The sequence below is a fragment of the Callospermophilus lateralis genome, chromosome 5, assembly GCF_048772815.1.
Source record: "Callospermophilus lateralis isolate mCalLat2 chromosome 5, mCalLat2.hap1, whole genome shotgun sequence".
NCBI classification, from domain to species: domain Eukaryota; kingdom Metazoa; phylum Chordata; class Mammalia; order Rodentia; family Sciuridae; genus Callospermophilus; species Callospermophilus lateralis.
The window spans coordinates 9,295,426-9,312,636 of NC_135309.1; the positions used below are offsets into that span (position 1 = coordinate 9,295,426).

Sequence of the window (17,211 nt, forward strand, 5' to 3'; positions counted from 1 at the left end):
CAGATCTCATGTGTGGTTGTTGGGAATGAGTTAGCTGAGGTTCAGACAAACAACTGGCTTATTGGTCATGGGCTGATTGTCTCACTCCTTTTTAAGGACATTAAGTCTCATTGTATTAGTTATTATTGCTTTCATATAACTTTTGCAAAATGAACTCAGCCACTTATACTTATATGTGTTGGGTTCTGTCAAGTGAAGGATATTTCTTTCAACTCAAAGTATTTGAGCAGTATGCCCTTTAAAATGACAAAGGGAGACCATCATCCTGATACCCTTGGGTCACAGAAGCAGTACTCTCCAGGTTTTAGTGTAACCAAGAGTGTGGGGTTTCAAGAAATTCTGGCTCATGAAATAAGGTCCAATATCCAATAAAGAAAGTTGCTGGTCATCCATGAAAATAGACCCTCATATGTAACTCCAGTTTCCCATATCCTAAAATTTAATTAGAAATGAATGGGGTACTGGAGTGAATAATCTCATCTCTTGGTACTAAGAACAAGATTAAATATGGAGGATAAAAAGAATTGGAAAAGTACCACAAAAGGTTCTCATGTCTTGCTTTTTGATGCATATATACTACAAACTTATGTAAAAAAAAAATTGTCTTCTCACATTTCATTAGTTGAAATATCATACTAATTCACAGAAAAAGCCTCTGAGTGTGTTTCCATTATCAAAAGCAGTGTTGTAAATCCATCACCAGAGAAGTTATGTTTGGTGCTGTGATAACTAGAATGACAGTCTTGTGTATTATTTTTATGTCATTTTTATCATGTGATATTTGCTTGCACAAAGAAAAACCATGTGTTTTTAGAATTTCAGAAATTGGAAACCTCAATAGGGAGGAGACAATATTCAGAGAAAACAATATATTCATGGTGGATTGTATAGGAAACACAGTGCCTTCATAGGATAAGAACAATGCTTTGGATGGTGACCCACTTCTAGGACCAGCAGAGCAGCTTCTGTTTAGGAGGTGAGCAGCACAGCTCTGGGAGAAGACCCTGGCTTACTCAGCTGCAGCAGTGCCAGTGGGGAGGGGAGAGCAGGCACTAATGGTGTGGAGGAGGCGAGGTCACTGAGGATGCAGACTCAAGCACACAGGGCACTTCTGCGCCCCACAGGTCATGTCTGTGGTGAACCTGAGTGCTGAGTTGGGGAGCTGGGGAAGCAGGGCCCTGGCTTCCTCCAGAGCTCAGCTTGGTGCATAGTCCTAGGAATGCTCCTGCTGGCAGTCATCAGACAGAAAGGCTCCAGCTGTCTCACTGGGTTTCCTGTGCCTGGTGTAGACTTTGTATTCCAAGACCATGCATGTGACCAGGATGTGCTGAGATGGTTACAGAGAGAACTGGGGCAGGAACATTGTATTCAGGTTTTAAAATCAATTCAAGAAAAAGTACAGATTGAAACAAAAAAGCAACAAATAATTCTAAACAAGCACTAATAAAGGCAATTCATTTTTATTCTCTTTTACTGTTTCAATTCATGTTTAATGTTCAATTTTTATTTTTTACTTACTTTCAAGGAATTCAAGAAACTAGGTTTTCATGGAGAAATGGAACCAAACTTCAAATGATTTCATTTTGTTGGGGCTGTTACCCCAAAACCAAACTGGCCTCCTTCTTTTGCTCCTCATCATCTCTGTGTTTGTTCTCGCCTGTTTGGGGAACTCAGGAATGACTTCCCTCATCTTCTTGGACCCGCGGCTCCACACCCCCATGTACTTTCTCCTCAGCCAGCTCTCCCTCATGGACCTGATGTACATCTCCACCACAGTCCCCAAAATGGTGTATAACTTCCTCTCTGGCCAGAGAAGTATCTCCTTTTTGAGTTGTGGTGTACAAAGCTTCTTCTTTGCGACCATGGCAAGTTCTGAAGGCTTACTCCTGGCCTCCATGGCCTATGACCGCTTTGTGGCCATCTGTCACCCCCTCCATTATCACATACATATGAGCAAAGAAATGTGTGTGAAGATGATCTTGATATCCTGGACACTAGGTTCCTTCAATGGCCTAGTCCACACTGTGTATACTCTTCATCTTCCATACTGCAGGTCCAGGACCATCAGTCACTTCTACTGTGACATCCCAGCCATGTTGCTTCTTGTCTGTACAGACACCTGGGTCTATGAATATGTGATTTTTTTTAGTGCAGTTCTGATTCTCCTTCTTCCTTTCCTTGGCATTATGGCCTCCTATGGACGAGTTATTTTTTCTGTCTTTCACATGCACTCAAAAGAGGGGAGAAGAAAGGCCTTCACCACGTGCTCCACACATTTAACTGTTGTGACATTTTACTATGCTCCTTTTGCCTTCACTTATCTCCGTCCCAAGAATGTCCGCTCACCAGAAGAAGATAAGAACCTGGCTGTCTTCTACACCATCCTCACGCCCATGCTCAATCCCATCATCTATAGCCTGAGAAACAAGGAGGTGCTGGGGGCCATGGGAAGAGTGTGTGGGATGTTCTCCCCCAGGAAGAAGTGAGCACGGCCGTCCCTTCTCCTCTATATGGCTTCTCTCCATGCAGACTGGGACACCTCGGTGCAGCACTCACCAATAGAATTATAATGTGATTCTACATATGTAATTAGATTTCTAGTGACCTGTTAAAATCAAATTAAAGTAAATATTGATTATTATATAGATTTATCTACATTAATAATTAACATATTTATTTAGTTGAAAACACAAATGCTAACATTAACAATGTTGATATTATATTATTTTATATTATATATAATACTCAATATAATGTTAGTTCACATAATATTTTAATGTAGTAACATACTGATATTTAATATTGTCATTAGTATGTTTGACATTATACTCTCACTTTGCTTATATTGCTTGTTTTCATTCTACATTTTCCAACATTGTGTGACTTTTACGTTATATCCCATTAGAAGCTTGCACTGCATACACTTCAAGTTTCCTACAACCACATGGGGCCAGAGTCTCCTGATATCCAGCACTTCTGGGTGCCTAGTAGTCCTCTCCTTCGTGATCACATATGGGTTGTTATTCTCACTGTGATTCCTAGTCTTGGAACAAAGAATTATACTCTGAACACTTTAAAATAGACATTTCACTCAGTATGTGAGGGAGACCTTGTTTCAAGAAAAAGGAAAGACTTGGGATATGGCCAGCCAGTAAGCACCCCTGGGTTCAATCCCAAGTACTAATAAAAAATCAGAAAACTCAACAACAAAAACCCATTTCTACTCTTCTAAATTTTAGTTTTGATTTTTGTAGAGATATTGAAATCCAAGTGGCTCCTAGGAAGTACAGTTATTTACATCTGTAATCTTTCTCCAGGCACACAATTCATAAAGAAGCTCATTCTACCACAGGTACCAAGGCCATAGTTTTCTCTTGCCTTTTTCATACTCCATGATGGAATACTTGCCATGGTTCTTGCCTTCACCGAAAGACCTTCCTTGGCCTTTGTCAGCAGGGCCTCATCTAAGCTGGACATGGGGTCTCTGATTTCCTAATATCTAAGTAGATAGTTTACTTCTAAGAGGGCACATTAATTTTAACATCCAACATCTCAGGTACAGCCATGTGCATACGGTCATTCTGACCCATCCTCTCTAATCTATCTGCCTGGTCAATTCCATGAGCTATGCCCAGGACATGAGCAATACCCAGTTCCATGAACATGCCTAGCTCCTTCCTAACCTATTCCCTGCCCACACACCCCAAACCTGTGCTTATGGGCTGTCTTGAGGTTACTAGACGTGACAGTCCTGGAGTGAGAAACTAGGTTTTCATGGAGAAATGGAACCAAACTTCAAATGATTTCATTTTGTTGAGGCTGTTACCCCAAAACCAAACTGGCCTACTTCTCTTGCTCCTGATCATCTCTGTGTTTCTTCTCATGTGTCTGGGGAACTCAGGAATGACTGCCCTCATCTTCTTAGACCCCTGGATCCACACCCCCTGAGCTGAGGTTTGACCAGGTGACATCTGCTATTAGTTCTGCCTCCTGCCTGGGCACTGTTCTTGGTGTGTACACATCCAGCCTGGTTCCTTGTGTGTCTGAAGATTTTATGAACCAGTGTATTTTAGGATGTTCATTTTTCTGTCTCAATGCAGATTAATTTCTTTCTCTTTCATTTGAAAATCCTGGGTGATACAATCAGATTGTAAATATCAGTTGAACTGTGGCTAGGAAGTCCTTTGGAGTGTAAGAGTAGTGACTATAGTGCTGAAGGAGGATTAAAATGATGTTTTAAATTTGGCTGAAAGGAAACATGATTTTACGATTGTTTAGAGTTCTGTAAAAGGAGTAAAAAAAAAAAAAAAACTCAGTTTAAGGTCCAAATATCAATCTGGCTTCAAACTTACGGGACACTTCCACATCTGTGGTCACTACAATGTCTTAAGTACTCAGTATTCAGAGATGGATACAACATCTACTCCTTAAAGAAAGTGCTTTTTTCCCCTCTAGATTTAAGGGTAAGAAAATATACATAAAGACTTTGAGGTAATACTTATAAGTTAATTGTTACTTCATCCCACATTAATCAGACTGCTGACCCACAATTGTGATGAGAAAGATAGGAAGAAACTATTCATTGATTTTCTTAAGTTCTCCTAGAATTGTACAGTCTTGAACCCTGAGATAATAGCCTGCACACAGGAGAAAATGTTGGCATCCAAAGTTTTAATACTAAGTACAGAACAGAGCATTGTGTACTGCATGATAGGAAGGTCAGATGCATGGGATTTTTTAAAAATATTGACTCATACTGGCTCCTTGAATGCAACAGGTTTCCTTCCAGTATGCAACCTGATTTAATCTCATTAACAGGACCTTGTGTGGATATTCCATTTTACAATGACATAAATGAGATTCAGAAACTTTCAATGAACTTTCCCAGACCTCCAGCTATTAATATCTTCACATATGTATGAAATCACCTATAATTTACATATGTGGATACACACATGTGGTATTATCCTTATCAACACAAGATTATTTTACATTATATAAAGATTTAAACATGTAAGCTTTTGATAACTGCCAGGTATATCTTATAGTGTAGACATTTTGTTTAGGTAATGAACCAAAAAAAAAAAAAAACAAACCTGAGATGCTCAGTTTTTAATCAACCATAAAACGTTACAAAAGAAAAGGAAACAAAATTTATTAAAATAGAAATGGTATTCAATTAACAAATTGTGGAGAAAGAATATGAAAGACTTCCTTAAGCCCAAATGGTGATATCCTAGTTTGGAAAAGGGACTCATCTCAGCATCCTCCTGCTTCCTGTATCACCTGCTTTACTCTCCTTTCACTAGACTTGAAACCATCATAAATATCTTCAAAGGATTTAAGGGATCTACATGATAATTTGTGTTATTCCCAATAACCAATTGTCCCCAGAAGGGGATAAATATGAATTAATCCCACTAAGGGCTGCCTGTTTCTAAATGAATGGGATATTACAGAGTAAACCAGGAGCCAGGTCTATTTTACTGGGAAGATTTAGATTATGGATCCCATTGAGCTAGAGTCAGTCCTTAAAGAAGCTGGTTGCAGATGCATCTGTAAATGCAGAAGAACCATTTTGCATTACCTCAGATATTTACATTTCACAGCACTATGTGCTGACTGTCCTGGAAACTCTAGAAGACTGCACTACAAAGTGTCCCCTGGTTTCTGGACACAGATAGTCCAAAAGAGTCCCTGCAGGGATTCTGTGAGAAGTTTCTCCCTTCATGTGTGTCCACAGCTTTCCATACAGTAATAGTTCTAAATATCATCTAACGATTGTTACAAAGGGTAGACAGACATAGAAAACCTATGTGATGAAAGATTTAAATAATGTGCATTTTTAGTCATTCAGAAAGTATAAAGATGGAGAATCATATTTTACAGAGGGCACAAAGCTCCAGGACACCAGTGAATGTTTCTGTGTTCCAAAGTTACATAGCCCCATGATTTTCCAGAATGTTGAAGCACCAATAATAGGTAAATAGTAAATAGATATACAAGTTTTTTTCATGGATTGATAAAAACTAATTTTGAGAACATATCCTTTGAATTTTCTTTTGGAATGAAGTTGGGCTTATTCTGCTTTATTTTACAACCTCACTGGAGAATGTGTTTAGCTTTTATTTAATCTAATTCTAGCCCTTCATTTAAAAGGAATGTCCACATGTTTGGTGAATGTAATACTGGAGTGTGTACCTTGGAAGTGGAACACAGAGGAGCTGGATGAATTATACACTCTGTGTCTCTGAAAATATTTATTAATATCTTGCACATGTAGCTGTAACACTTAGAATTTCCATGACTGACTAGATCAGAGCATTGATGTAATTATCATCATGTATATCCCTATGCTGTCAACCACACAGCTTGTACAATAAAATAATTGCCATATTATTTCTGAAATGTGTGACAATTTAATTCTGAAAAAGAAATCTTAATGGTATCTAGTATACATATTACTATTACTTCTTAATATATTCTGTTGTTGCACCAAAGGATAAAACAAGTGAGGTGCAAAAGTTGAAAGCACAAAGCATCAAAATTGACACATATCGGCTTTACAGACAAAATCCTGATAAAATTTAACCCAAGTGCAAATCACAAATTTACCTGTATCATTTTCATGTGCCCTTTACTTTTAAAAAGCTGGTCAATGTTCCATCCATTGGTAATTCTAACTATTGTCAATTACCTCATACACACACGAACATATTAAATTTCACATAAAATCAACAATAGTAGTTTCAAGGTAGTTAATTGGAATACCATGAAGCCATAGAAGGAAATTTAGCAAGAGGAAAACAGCATTAAGATTACTGTTGAGTTGTGGCTCAACAGTAGAGCACTCCCCTAGCACATGCTAGGAGCTGGGTTCCATCCTCAGGAACAATAAAAAAATAAATGAATAAAGGTATTGTGTCCAACCACAACTAATATATATTTTTAAAAGATTACAAATGGTGTTATGTAATCAATTGTCACTATGGAAAAGCCAAACAAACTTAAAGCAAGAACCAAGTAAAAGAAAATCCAAGTGAGAAATGGGACATCACCTCCTTACTGTGAACTTGGGCTCTGGGGGTCTAGTCAGTCTCCAGCTTCACTTGCAGTCAGAAGCATCCTCCCAGGTGTCATGTGCTGCCCCTTCTGTTACCTCACCTCCCCTCCCTTCCTGACAATGGATTTATCAATTAGCTCAAAATCACTTTCTCTTTTCTGTGTTTCATGCCCAGGATTTCCACTACACAGCGCTATTAAAAGTAGAGCTCTTGACCTCAAAGTCAACTTCAAGTCCATTTCTGAAGCAAAGTTCTCCCAGGTAATACATAAAAATAACAAATAAATAGGATCATACCTCTTATGGCCTCAGCACACTTACTCACTCACTGCCTTGCTGAGCAGTGTGTCCTGAAGTCATCCACCACAATGTCATTTTTCTGAGGAAATTCTTTGAGTATTTTTGAAATGAATATTTTTATCACTCCTCTCCTCTTCACACCATGGAGACCTCTGTGGAGAATAAGGAGCAGCCAGGGACAGCCTCCTGTGTGTTGAGGGTAATGATTTGCTTCTCTTGATGAGGGTGTCCCTGAGATGTGGACAACAGAGGTCACATCAGTAATGACAAAAGAGGGCCTCAGTCAAGGGCTGCTGTGGTGTGGCAAGGAAGAAAGGTCTTCATTCAGATCGCCACAATGTTGCTCAATGCCTGGTAGTTTCTGAAATCTGTATTTCATGTATTGTTATTCAATATATGCACACTAATGGCACATAGTAATGTCTCTGAATATAATAATTTCTTTTCTATTTGCTTTATAATAGCAAAATTACAATAAAATGAGCCTAATAAAACCATGAGTAAAAATTTGAGTATCTCATATGTTGTATTTATTACCTAATTTTAGGTATTCTGTATGCTCAAATTGTTTCTTTATTGTGAAAACTACCATTAAATAATGAAGTTTTTTCCATTATGTAGGAATTGAAAGCTTTTTTTATTACAGCTTTTTGTAAAATATTCAGTAATTAAGGTTATATTGCATATCAGGTTTTATATACCCCAAATTTTTTTAATTGTTGTTTATTTTTTTTCACTGACACATTTTAATTTTACATAATAGTGTATTTTCATTCATTCATATAATATAACAACATATTTTGGTCAGTGTTGTTCCCGGGTACCTCTCCTTTCTCTTCCCTCCTCTGTCCCCTGAACCCCTCATGAGATAATTTTAATCTTCTGAAAAACATTTCTATTCATTCTTACACCTGAAAAATCTGTTGATGGAGAATGATATTCCAATCAATAATCATTATTGATAAGTGACATTAAATACAATTCAAGCTATTATGTAAGGATGCCAAGAAAAATGCTGAACCTTATTATTCAGAAAAATCTCAGGGGCAGGATATAGTGTGAAGGCACACATGTCCTCACTGCTGTGGCCAGCTCTTGTGTAGAATGACCCCAGTCATGCTGTGACCCATGCTAGCAATCCCTCTTTTATACAGACAACAACACACATGGGTTATTCTTCAACTTGACGGTTTTTGTCTTCACAGCTTTTTAAAATATTCTTGGTGGCTTTTGGTTGTTGTTTGTTTGTTTGTAGAACCAATATGCCAATCTAAGTCTTTGACTGTAATGCTTAGACCATTTATATTCAGTATTATTATAGAGAGGTGATTTGTTTTTTTGCCTTTTTTGATTTATTAATAATAATTAATTCAGATTTGTTTCTTCTTACAATTGCTATTCTTCTAGTAGGATTGAACCCTAGGATGGCTCTGATGTCTATTTTTCATTTATTTGGGATGAAATATTTCAATATATAATTTTGTAATGCATTCTTAATCACTGTGAATTGTTTTTATTTCTTCTTGTCATCAAAAAGATTGATTTCATCTCCAAGTCTGATAGGTAGTTTTCCTGGGCATGAATTTCTTGTTAAGTACCTCTTTTTGTTCAGAATTTCTCCAATTCCCCCTTGGTTTTTATTGCCTGGCCTGGAAAATCAGTTGATTAGCTTGCCTGTAAATGTGACATGTGCTTTTATTTTGGATTTTAAAAGTACATCTTTATTCTGTTGGTTAGGCATTTTTATTTTAAAGAGGATTTTTTAAAAAAACTTTCCTATTCAGGGTTGCATTTGAATTTCAATTTCATTCCAAAACTTTGGAATTTTTTTCCTACTCTTTTATTGAAAAGCATGTGCATTCCTTTAGTTGTCTTGTTTTTCATAAGGATTATCAAAAATTTTGTTTGAGCACATTCCTTTTAGTTATGCATGATGAGAGTTTATTTTGATATAATTATAAAAGAACAGAATATATTTTGTTCTAATTCAGTCACCAGTACTTCCCCTACTTGTCCCCCTGTCCCATCCACTGATCTTTCTACTACTTAATTAAAGTCTTTAAAAATTGCTGTCTTGTGGATGTACATGGTGATAAGATTCACTGTGGTATATTTACATATGCTAATTTTAATGTAATACAATTAAAATCAATGATAGATTAAAAATCAGAAACTATGCAAAGATTTGGAGATTAAATAATATGCTTTTGAATGATAAATGGCTAGCAGAAAAAATCAGGGGAGAAATTAGAAAATACTGAAAATTAAATGAGAATAATGATTCAAAATATTAAAGTTTCTGAGAATATAAATACAGTTCTAAGAGGAAAATTTATGGCATTGAGTTCATACGTTAAAAGAATAGAAAGACACCAAATAAGTAATCTAACTTTACATCTCTGGGACATAAAAAAAGACCAAATCAACACCAAAATTCAGTAGAATACAGGAAATAATTGAAAGGAGACACAAAAATCTATGAAATTAAGATAAACGACAACAACAACAACATAAAATGTTAATGAAAGAATTGATTTTTGATAGGACAAATAAAATTTATATACTTTTAGCCCAACTAACTAAAAACAAGAAGGAATGGCTCAATTACAAAATCTAACATAAAAAAGGAAATATTACTACAGACACTACTGAAATCCAGAAGATCATCAGAAACTATTTTGAAAACTTATACTCTAAGAAGTTGGAAAATACTAAAGACATGGAAACATTCCTAGACAAATACGACCTTCTTAAATTGAGCTGGAAAGATACAGAAAACCTAAGTAGACTAATATCAAGCAATGAGATTGAAGCAGAGAACAACAGCCTTTTAAAAGACAAACTGCTCAACAGGATGGATTCCCACAGTAGTTCTACCAGTCCTTAAAGTTAAAATAATCCAATCCTCCTCAAACTGTTCCATAAATAGAAAGAGAAGAAACACTACCAGTTCATTCTATACAGCCAGTATCACCCTGGCCCCCAAACCAGTCAAAGACACATCAAGAAAAAAAAAACTTCAGAAGAATGTACTTAGTAAACATACATGCAAAATCCCCCAATAAAATAAAATATGGCCAAATCACATGTAAAAACACATTAGGGCCACCATGAATAAGTTTTACCCCAGTTATGCAGGTTTGGTACTACACACAAAACAATAAGTATAATCCACCACATAAGTGGAATTAAGGACAATTATTACATAATCACCTCATAAATGAAGAAAAAGCATTCAACAAATCTAGTATTCATTAATGTTGAATATGTGGAAAAAACTTACCACAACAGTGAAAGGAATACAAGATATTTACCTCCACAATTTAAAGAAAATGTATGAAAAACCCAATGCCTACATCGTACTGAATGGAAAAAAATAAAGATTTTCTCTAAAATCAGGAACATGGTAAGAATGGACACTCGTACATCTACTATTCCACATATGTCTTGAATCTATTTCAGAAGACATGACACAAGACAAGGAAACTGAGACTATACAAATAGGGAAGAAATAATTCATATTATCTATTTGCTGATGACATGATCCTGTATCTAGAAGCCCCTTCAAACTCCACCAGAAGACTTTTAACACTGATAAATACATTCAGTAAAGTTGCCAGACACAAGAACAAAAGGCATAAACAACTGCTTTCACATAGTCTGATAATAAATCTGGTGAGAAAGAAATCAGGAACACTTTCACATACACAATAACTTCAAAAACAAATATTTTAGAATGAATTCAATCAAAAAGCTTAAGTACCTTTGCAATGAAAACTACAAACACTAAAGAAAGAAATTCAAGAAGACATTGACAATGGAAAGACTGCCCTTCTTGGATAGGTGGAATTAATATGGTCAAAATGGCCATACTTCCAAATACAATATACAGATTCCATGGAACCCTCAACAAAATAACAATGACATTTTCAAAGAACAAGAGAAAATAGCCCTAAAACTCTTTTTGGAAGAATAAAAATCCCAGAGTACACAAAACCATCCTTCATAAAAGTAGTGGGGCAGGAAGTGTCACAATATCAAATCTTCATTTATACTACAGAACTATACAAAATCCACATAATATTGGTCTCAAAACAGACATGAAGAACAATTGAATAAAACAGAAGACACAGAGACAACTGACATACACAACGTCATTAGACACTTCACAAAGTTCCCAAAAGCATTGGAGAAAAGACAGTCTGTTTAACAAAAAGGGGCTGGAAAACCTGCATGTCCATTTGCAGAATGAAACTAGATCCCTACTCTATACAAAAACCAACTCAAAGTGCAATAAATATCAAAAAATTACCCCCAGGAACTTTAAAATGCTAGAATAAAACATAGGCTGAACACTCCAAAGTATCATCACAGGCATTAACTTTCTTAACCAAAATATTAGTGCTTCAGAAATAAAAGCAAGGGTCAATCAGTGGGGCAGCATCAAATTAAAAAGCTCTACACATCAAAATTTAAAAAAAAAGTATGAAGAGACAGCCTACAAAAAGAGAGAAAATATTCACCAGCTATTCTTCTAATATAGAGAATTTGTAAAAAAAATCAAAATATTTACCACCTAAAACCAAATAAACAAATGTATTAATGGGCAAAAGAACCAAACAGATATTTCTCAAAAGTAGATATAGAAGGCCAAAAAATACATGAAAAAGAAAATTCCACATTCATAAGAATTTAGGAAATAGAAAATTGAAAATTCATTTCACTCCAGTCAGAAAAGGCATTATCAAGAATATAAGTAATAATAAATGCTGGTGAAGATATGGGGAAAATACACTCATGCATTGTTAATGGGACTATAAATTAATGAAACCACTTTAAGAGCTGTGTGGAAGTTCATCAAAAGTCTATAGGGACATCAATGATTATAGCGGGAAAATTCACAATGCCCATATTGTAAGAACAACCCCGGTGCCTCTCAAGAGATGATAAATAAAGGAAATTTGCTATGCATACACAATGGAGTTTTATTCAGCCATAAAGAAAAATGAAGTTATGGCATTTGACCGTAAATTGATGAAACAAGAAAATATCATACTCTGTGAAAAAGACAGACTCAGAAAGTCAAAGGGTGAATATTTTCTTCATATATAATGAGAGCCAGGTCACAGTTAAGTCCCACAAGTGACATGAAATGTACCCTTTCCTGGTGTACCAGTATGTGGTTTGCAGGACAGAAAGAGATCATCCCGTCTGTCACTGCTACCCATGCAACAGGGAGCAAACATCTGCATGCATACTTCTATGGAGTTCCCAGAATGTCCCTCCAATTGGTCTTGTTTAAAGAGTTGACAACTGTCAGGGTTGGTAGCACATGCCTTCATTCCAGCAGCTTAGGAGGCTGAGGGAGCAGGATCACAAGTTTAAAGCCAGCCTCAGCAATTTAGCAAGGCCCAGAGCAAACTAGTGAGAGCCTGTCTCAAAATAAAACATAGAAAAAGGGCTGAGGATGTGGCACATTGTTTAAGCATCACTAGGTTCAGCCTCTTATACCAAAATTTTAAAACAAAAACATTGACAAGAGAGAAACGTGTTAAGGGATTTTTTCCAGTTTGATCTCCTAGTCAGTGTTTGGAGCTGCCTGGTAGAAACCACTGTGCTTCCAAATCCTCATTTTATTACAAAACCTCGAAGTCAACCTTTAGTTTAGGAGAATTGCTTTCTTCATTCGCATTTTCACAAATCAATTTGTGAAAAAGATATTTTGTCACATCATAATTTAATTCAGCCACCACAGCCAATAACTTGCTTAAGAATCTGACTAGACTATAGAAGGTAATTGCTCTCACTACTATTGCTGATATCACCCAGCTCAACACTGCTTCTTGTTGATCCTCAGTTCTAACTTACAAAATGGGAGGTTTTAGTAGACGTGACCTAACACCCCTATAGATCCTCATCCTGTTCTGGAATGACTGAGCTCATCCCTCTTGAGACTAATTCTGGGCAGCAGGAGAGAGTGACAGCTGAGTAGGTTGGCTGATTTATTCCACACTTCAACCAAGTTCTCCTTGAAGCTAGCAAAGTCAGGTGAAACGACCAAGTTTCTCTCCCTTGGGCTTGGACCCTGGGGATCCATTAGAGGAAGAAGGACATGTAAGGCTTGAAGGAGGAAGGCTCTGTGCATCAGAGGCAGCAGATCTTCCTTCTGTCCCACTCTCCAGAAGTAAGTGTGGCATGTTTGAGTCTGTTTTACTGGAACAAAGGAAGAGCAGAGGGAGATGACTGAGCAAAGCAATAAGGAAGCAGCTCTCAAGGTGAGGAGCTCTGAGAGTTCAGCATAAGAGAATACTAGAGGTGGGAGCCGTGGGCACTGAGTGTGTTCTGAGAACTCCCTCCTGCTGCCTTTGGCTTGTCACATCAGGAGTGCTGGGTGAGATCCAGGCCAGCTGCTCAGTGACAGGACCTAGTTGTTTAGCCTGACAGAGTGTCAGCACAGCTTGGGTTTTAAACATTTTAAAGAATTCAATGGACTATTTGGTGGGAATGTTGTAAATAAAAACAACTTTTTCTCTCAAACCCCATTCTCAAGAATATTACAAAATGTAAGTCAAAATACTATTATTGTGATAAGTTAATTTGTATTAGCTTAAACTAGAAGATATTTGGGTGGTAAGGTTTTCTTATCATATGGTTTCAATCAATGTAAAAAGAAATTAATATACCAATCACCATGAACATCTTTTAACTCTCTGTATGTGATACTTTCAATACAAATATAAGTATTCCTAACAAATGACTGGACCATGGAAGACATAAACTTGCAGGAGACTGTGTATACAGATCTTGGTACTACCAGCTATGCTGACATCTTTATTCCTCTGAAATTTAACCTGGATGATTAAACGAAGGGGGGAAGTACCACAGGCAACTTTCATGTCCTGTTTTTCAAAGCACAGATACTATAGACTGATCCCCCCCCAAAAAAATATATACTGACATTTCATTAGTTTGAACTCTTATATTAATTTACTCTGAGGCTATTACTTGGTTCAGTTGATCAGCAAAACTTCTGAGAGCCTACTATGCAATAGCCCCTGAGTCAGGGGGCAGAGACAGAAGATTCAATGGGTCCCACCCAGTCTCTAAGCAGCACCCAGTTTGCTGATGTGCTCAGACCTCAGGGGTCCCTGGCATGCTTGGCTTCCTTTGCTAAACCCAGGTAGTCCCAGATGTCCTCATTGCCCACTGCCCCATTTCTGCTGTGGGCTCCTCCTCTCAGCTCTCTTGTCAACCAGAGCCTCCTGTGTGAGCTCCAGAAGGAGACCTGACCCCATGTCAAACTCATTGGCCTCTCACCTGGTCCAGAGCAGAGTCTAAGTCCTAACTCCTCCTGCACACTTGCCCTGGGGCCTGAGTCTCCAGAGCCTTCTTGGTCTGCTGCTGTCCTGATGACCCAGGCAGGCTCCCCCCCAGTGCTGGCCCTGCTCTTTAGTCTGTGCAGAGTGGTCTAGAGCCTGAGGGCTCTAACAGCACCTCCTTGGAGTGGCTTCCTCAATGCTGCTGCCCAGCTGTCCCTCTGTCCTTTCTCCCTGCTCTATCATTCTTGCTATTACTAATGTGCACATACCTCACAGCATTCATTTGAGCTGCTACTCTGTTGTCTATGTCACCCACTAGCTATGAGATCCAGAGTGTGGAATGTTGTCTATGTTAACCATTAAATCAAGTCAATAGCCAGGAACACTGCCATTAATCAATCCATAATTTGAAGAACCAAATGTGGCACATGCTGAGGATCTTGTGTTTATCCTCTCTATGAGGTCATGGATTTTGTTCATAAAGTTAGGAAGTCAATCACCCAACTTTCCTGTTGTCTTGTGATTCTGTGCTCCAGTTGGGCTCCTGACATCTTGTGATTCTGTGCTCCATGTATATTTACCTATTCGTATTTGTCAATTAGACAACTATCAACATGCCTTCACATTTTCCCAATAAACTCATTTTCCACTTTCATTTATTTTTACCAGAGGTATATGTAGGGCAATTCATTTTAAGTTATTAAATGTGAATGATGGCATCAAACCCTTAATAGCTTTTCTTTCTTTTGAAAAATTGATAATGCAAGATGACTATCCAGATTAATAGTTTGGACAGGATGTGTAGTCAATATTTCTTTAAGGTGGAAAAATACAAACATATAAAATGGAAAATCTCATACCAAGTCTAGATGAATGAAGATGTCAAAACACATAGACTGGAAATATAAATCACAATTCCTGAATATTTGGGAGAATATTGATAGAAAGAATAAGAGCCAGAACTGGAATGACACAAAGAGTAAAGAGAGGCTCTAAAGAGTGAAGATACAGGTATGAATTCCCTAGTAACAGCATGGGCACAAAAAGCAAAACAATATTATTTAGGAAGGGAATTTTGCTCATTTTATCTAACTTTGATTTTCACTCTAAATGATTAATGCCTTTTACTTTAATGATTAACTCTGAAGATGAGAATTCAAACTCGTTAGCTATAATTCCTAAGGCACCACTTCTCACATGCTTCCTACTTGCACAGCTCAGCATAAGATCCCACCCTCCTGCCTGTACTGGGTGAGAATTAAACTACAGCACAGGGAGATAAAACCAAAAGCCCAAGATCCATGTGCTCCTACCTCCTCTCAAAAATGTAATTAGGCATGATCTCTAAAGGAGATCAAGACTAACACAAATTGAATTGAGTGAATTGTGGGATACAGATTAAGCATTTTCTAAGGGATCAGCAAATGTTTAAGAAGTAGGCACATAGGCTCATAGTATGTTACCTAAGATGACTTAATTTGAAAATGTAATTATTCACATCAGTAAATTATTTCGTTCATATTTTTAAAATGATGTCATTAATGCCTGAATTTACAGAATTTGGGCTATGAATACATTATAATAAGTGATATAATAAGAAGACTAGTAAACAAAGCTGGTACATCCAAGATTCCTATAGAAACAAGAATATCTGAGTGTGCGTCTCCCTTATCTATAGTTATGCTACATTTTTCTTTACCGTGCAGATTCTAAATGGTGCTCTGAAAAAAAATGGTGAGTTTTGCCAGTAAATGGATGGAAGTGGAGATATTGTGCTAAGTGAAATAAGGCAATCCCTGGAACAGATGTACTCTCTGTATGCAAATACTAACTCACAGCAAGGGGGCAGAGGAAGAATAGAAGTTTGGTGCCTTAGACAAAAGTGAACCAAGTCAAGGTAGAAAGAAAGGAATAGGAAAGATGTGGAATGAATCTGGCCTAAGGCTGCTATGTTCACATATGAATATACCATAGTGAAAGTCCACGAGATGTACAACCATAAGACTGGAATCTTAATTAGAAAAAGATGCCCTCCATATTTGTATAAATAAGTCAAATTAAATTCTGCATGTTAAAAAAAACTGGGGAAAACTACTTTGCACATTATTTGATCTGTCACTTTTATCATGTATTATTTCTTATATGAAGAAAAGAAAACATATGCATGAATTTCTATGATTGATTTAGAATTCATAGGGGATAAGCAAGTAGAAATATGGAGGAAAGAGAAACTATCAGAGAGCACATTATAATTATGGTAGATCTTACAGGACACAAAAAAAAATTATGTTGAAGAACAAGGCTTTTGGGTGGTGACCCATTTTAAGGGCCATCAGAGCAGCTTCTGTTTAGGAGGTGAGCAGCACAGCTCTGGGAGAAGACCCTGGCTTACTCAGCTGCAGCAGTGCCAGTGGGGAGGGGAGAGCAGGCACTAAAGGTGTGGAGGAGGCGAGGTCACTGAGGATGCAGACTCAAGCACACAGGGCACTTCTGTGCCCCACAGGCCATGTCTGTGGTGAACCTGAGTGC

General features: G+C 37.3%; 1 protein-coding gene across 1 annotated transcript; it reads left to right on the plus strand.

The window, feature by feature from the left end:
• Window positions 1-1,547: 1,547 nt before the first annotated feature.
• Window positions 1,548-2,486, plus strand: LOC143387110 (olfactory receptor 2L13-like). The gene has a single exon (XM_077109465.1). The coding sequence runs from the start codon at window positions 1,548-1,550 to the stop codon at window positions 2,484-2,486; it is 939 nt and encodes a 312-aa protein (XP_076965580.1).
• The last annotated feature ends 14,725 nt before the right edge of the window (window positions 2,487-17,211 follow it).

Bases quoted from the DNA above. Each gene is read 5' to 3' on its own strand.
- LOC143387110 (XM_077109465.1), top strand. From the start codon at position 1,548: ATGGAGAAATGGAACCAAACTTCAAATGATTTCATTTTGTTGGGGCTG.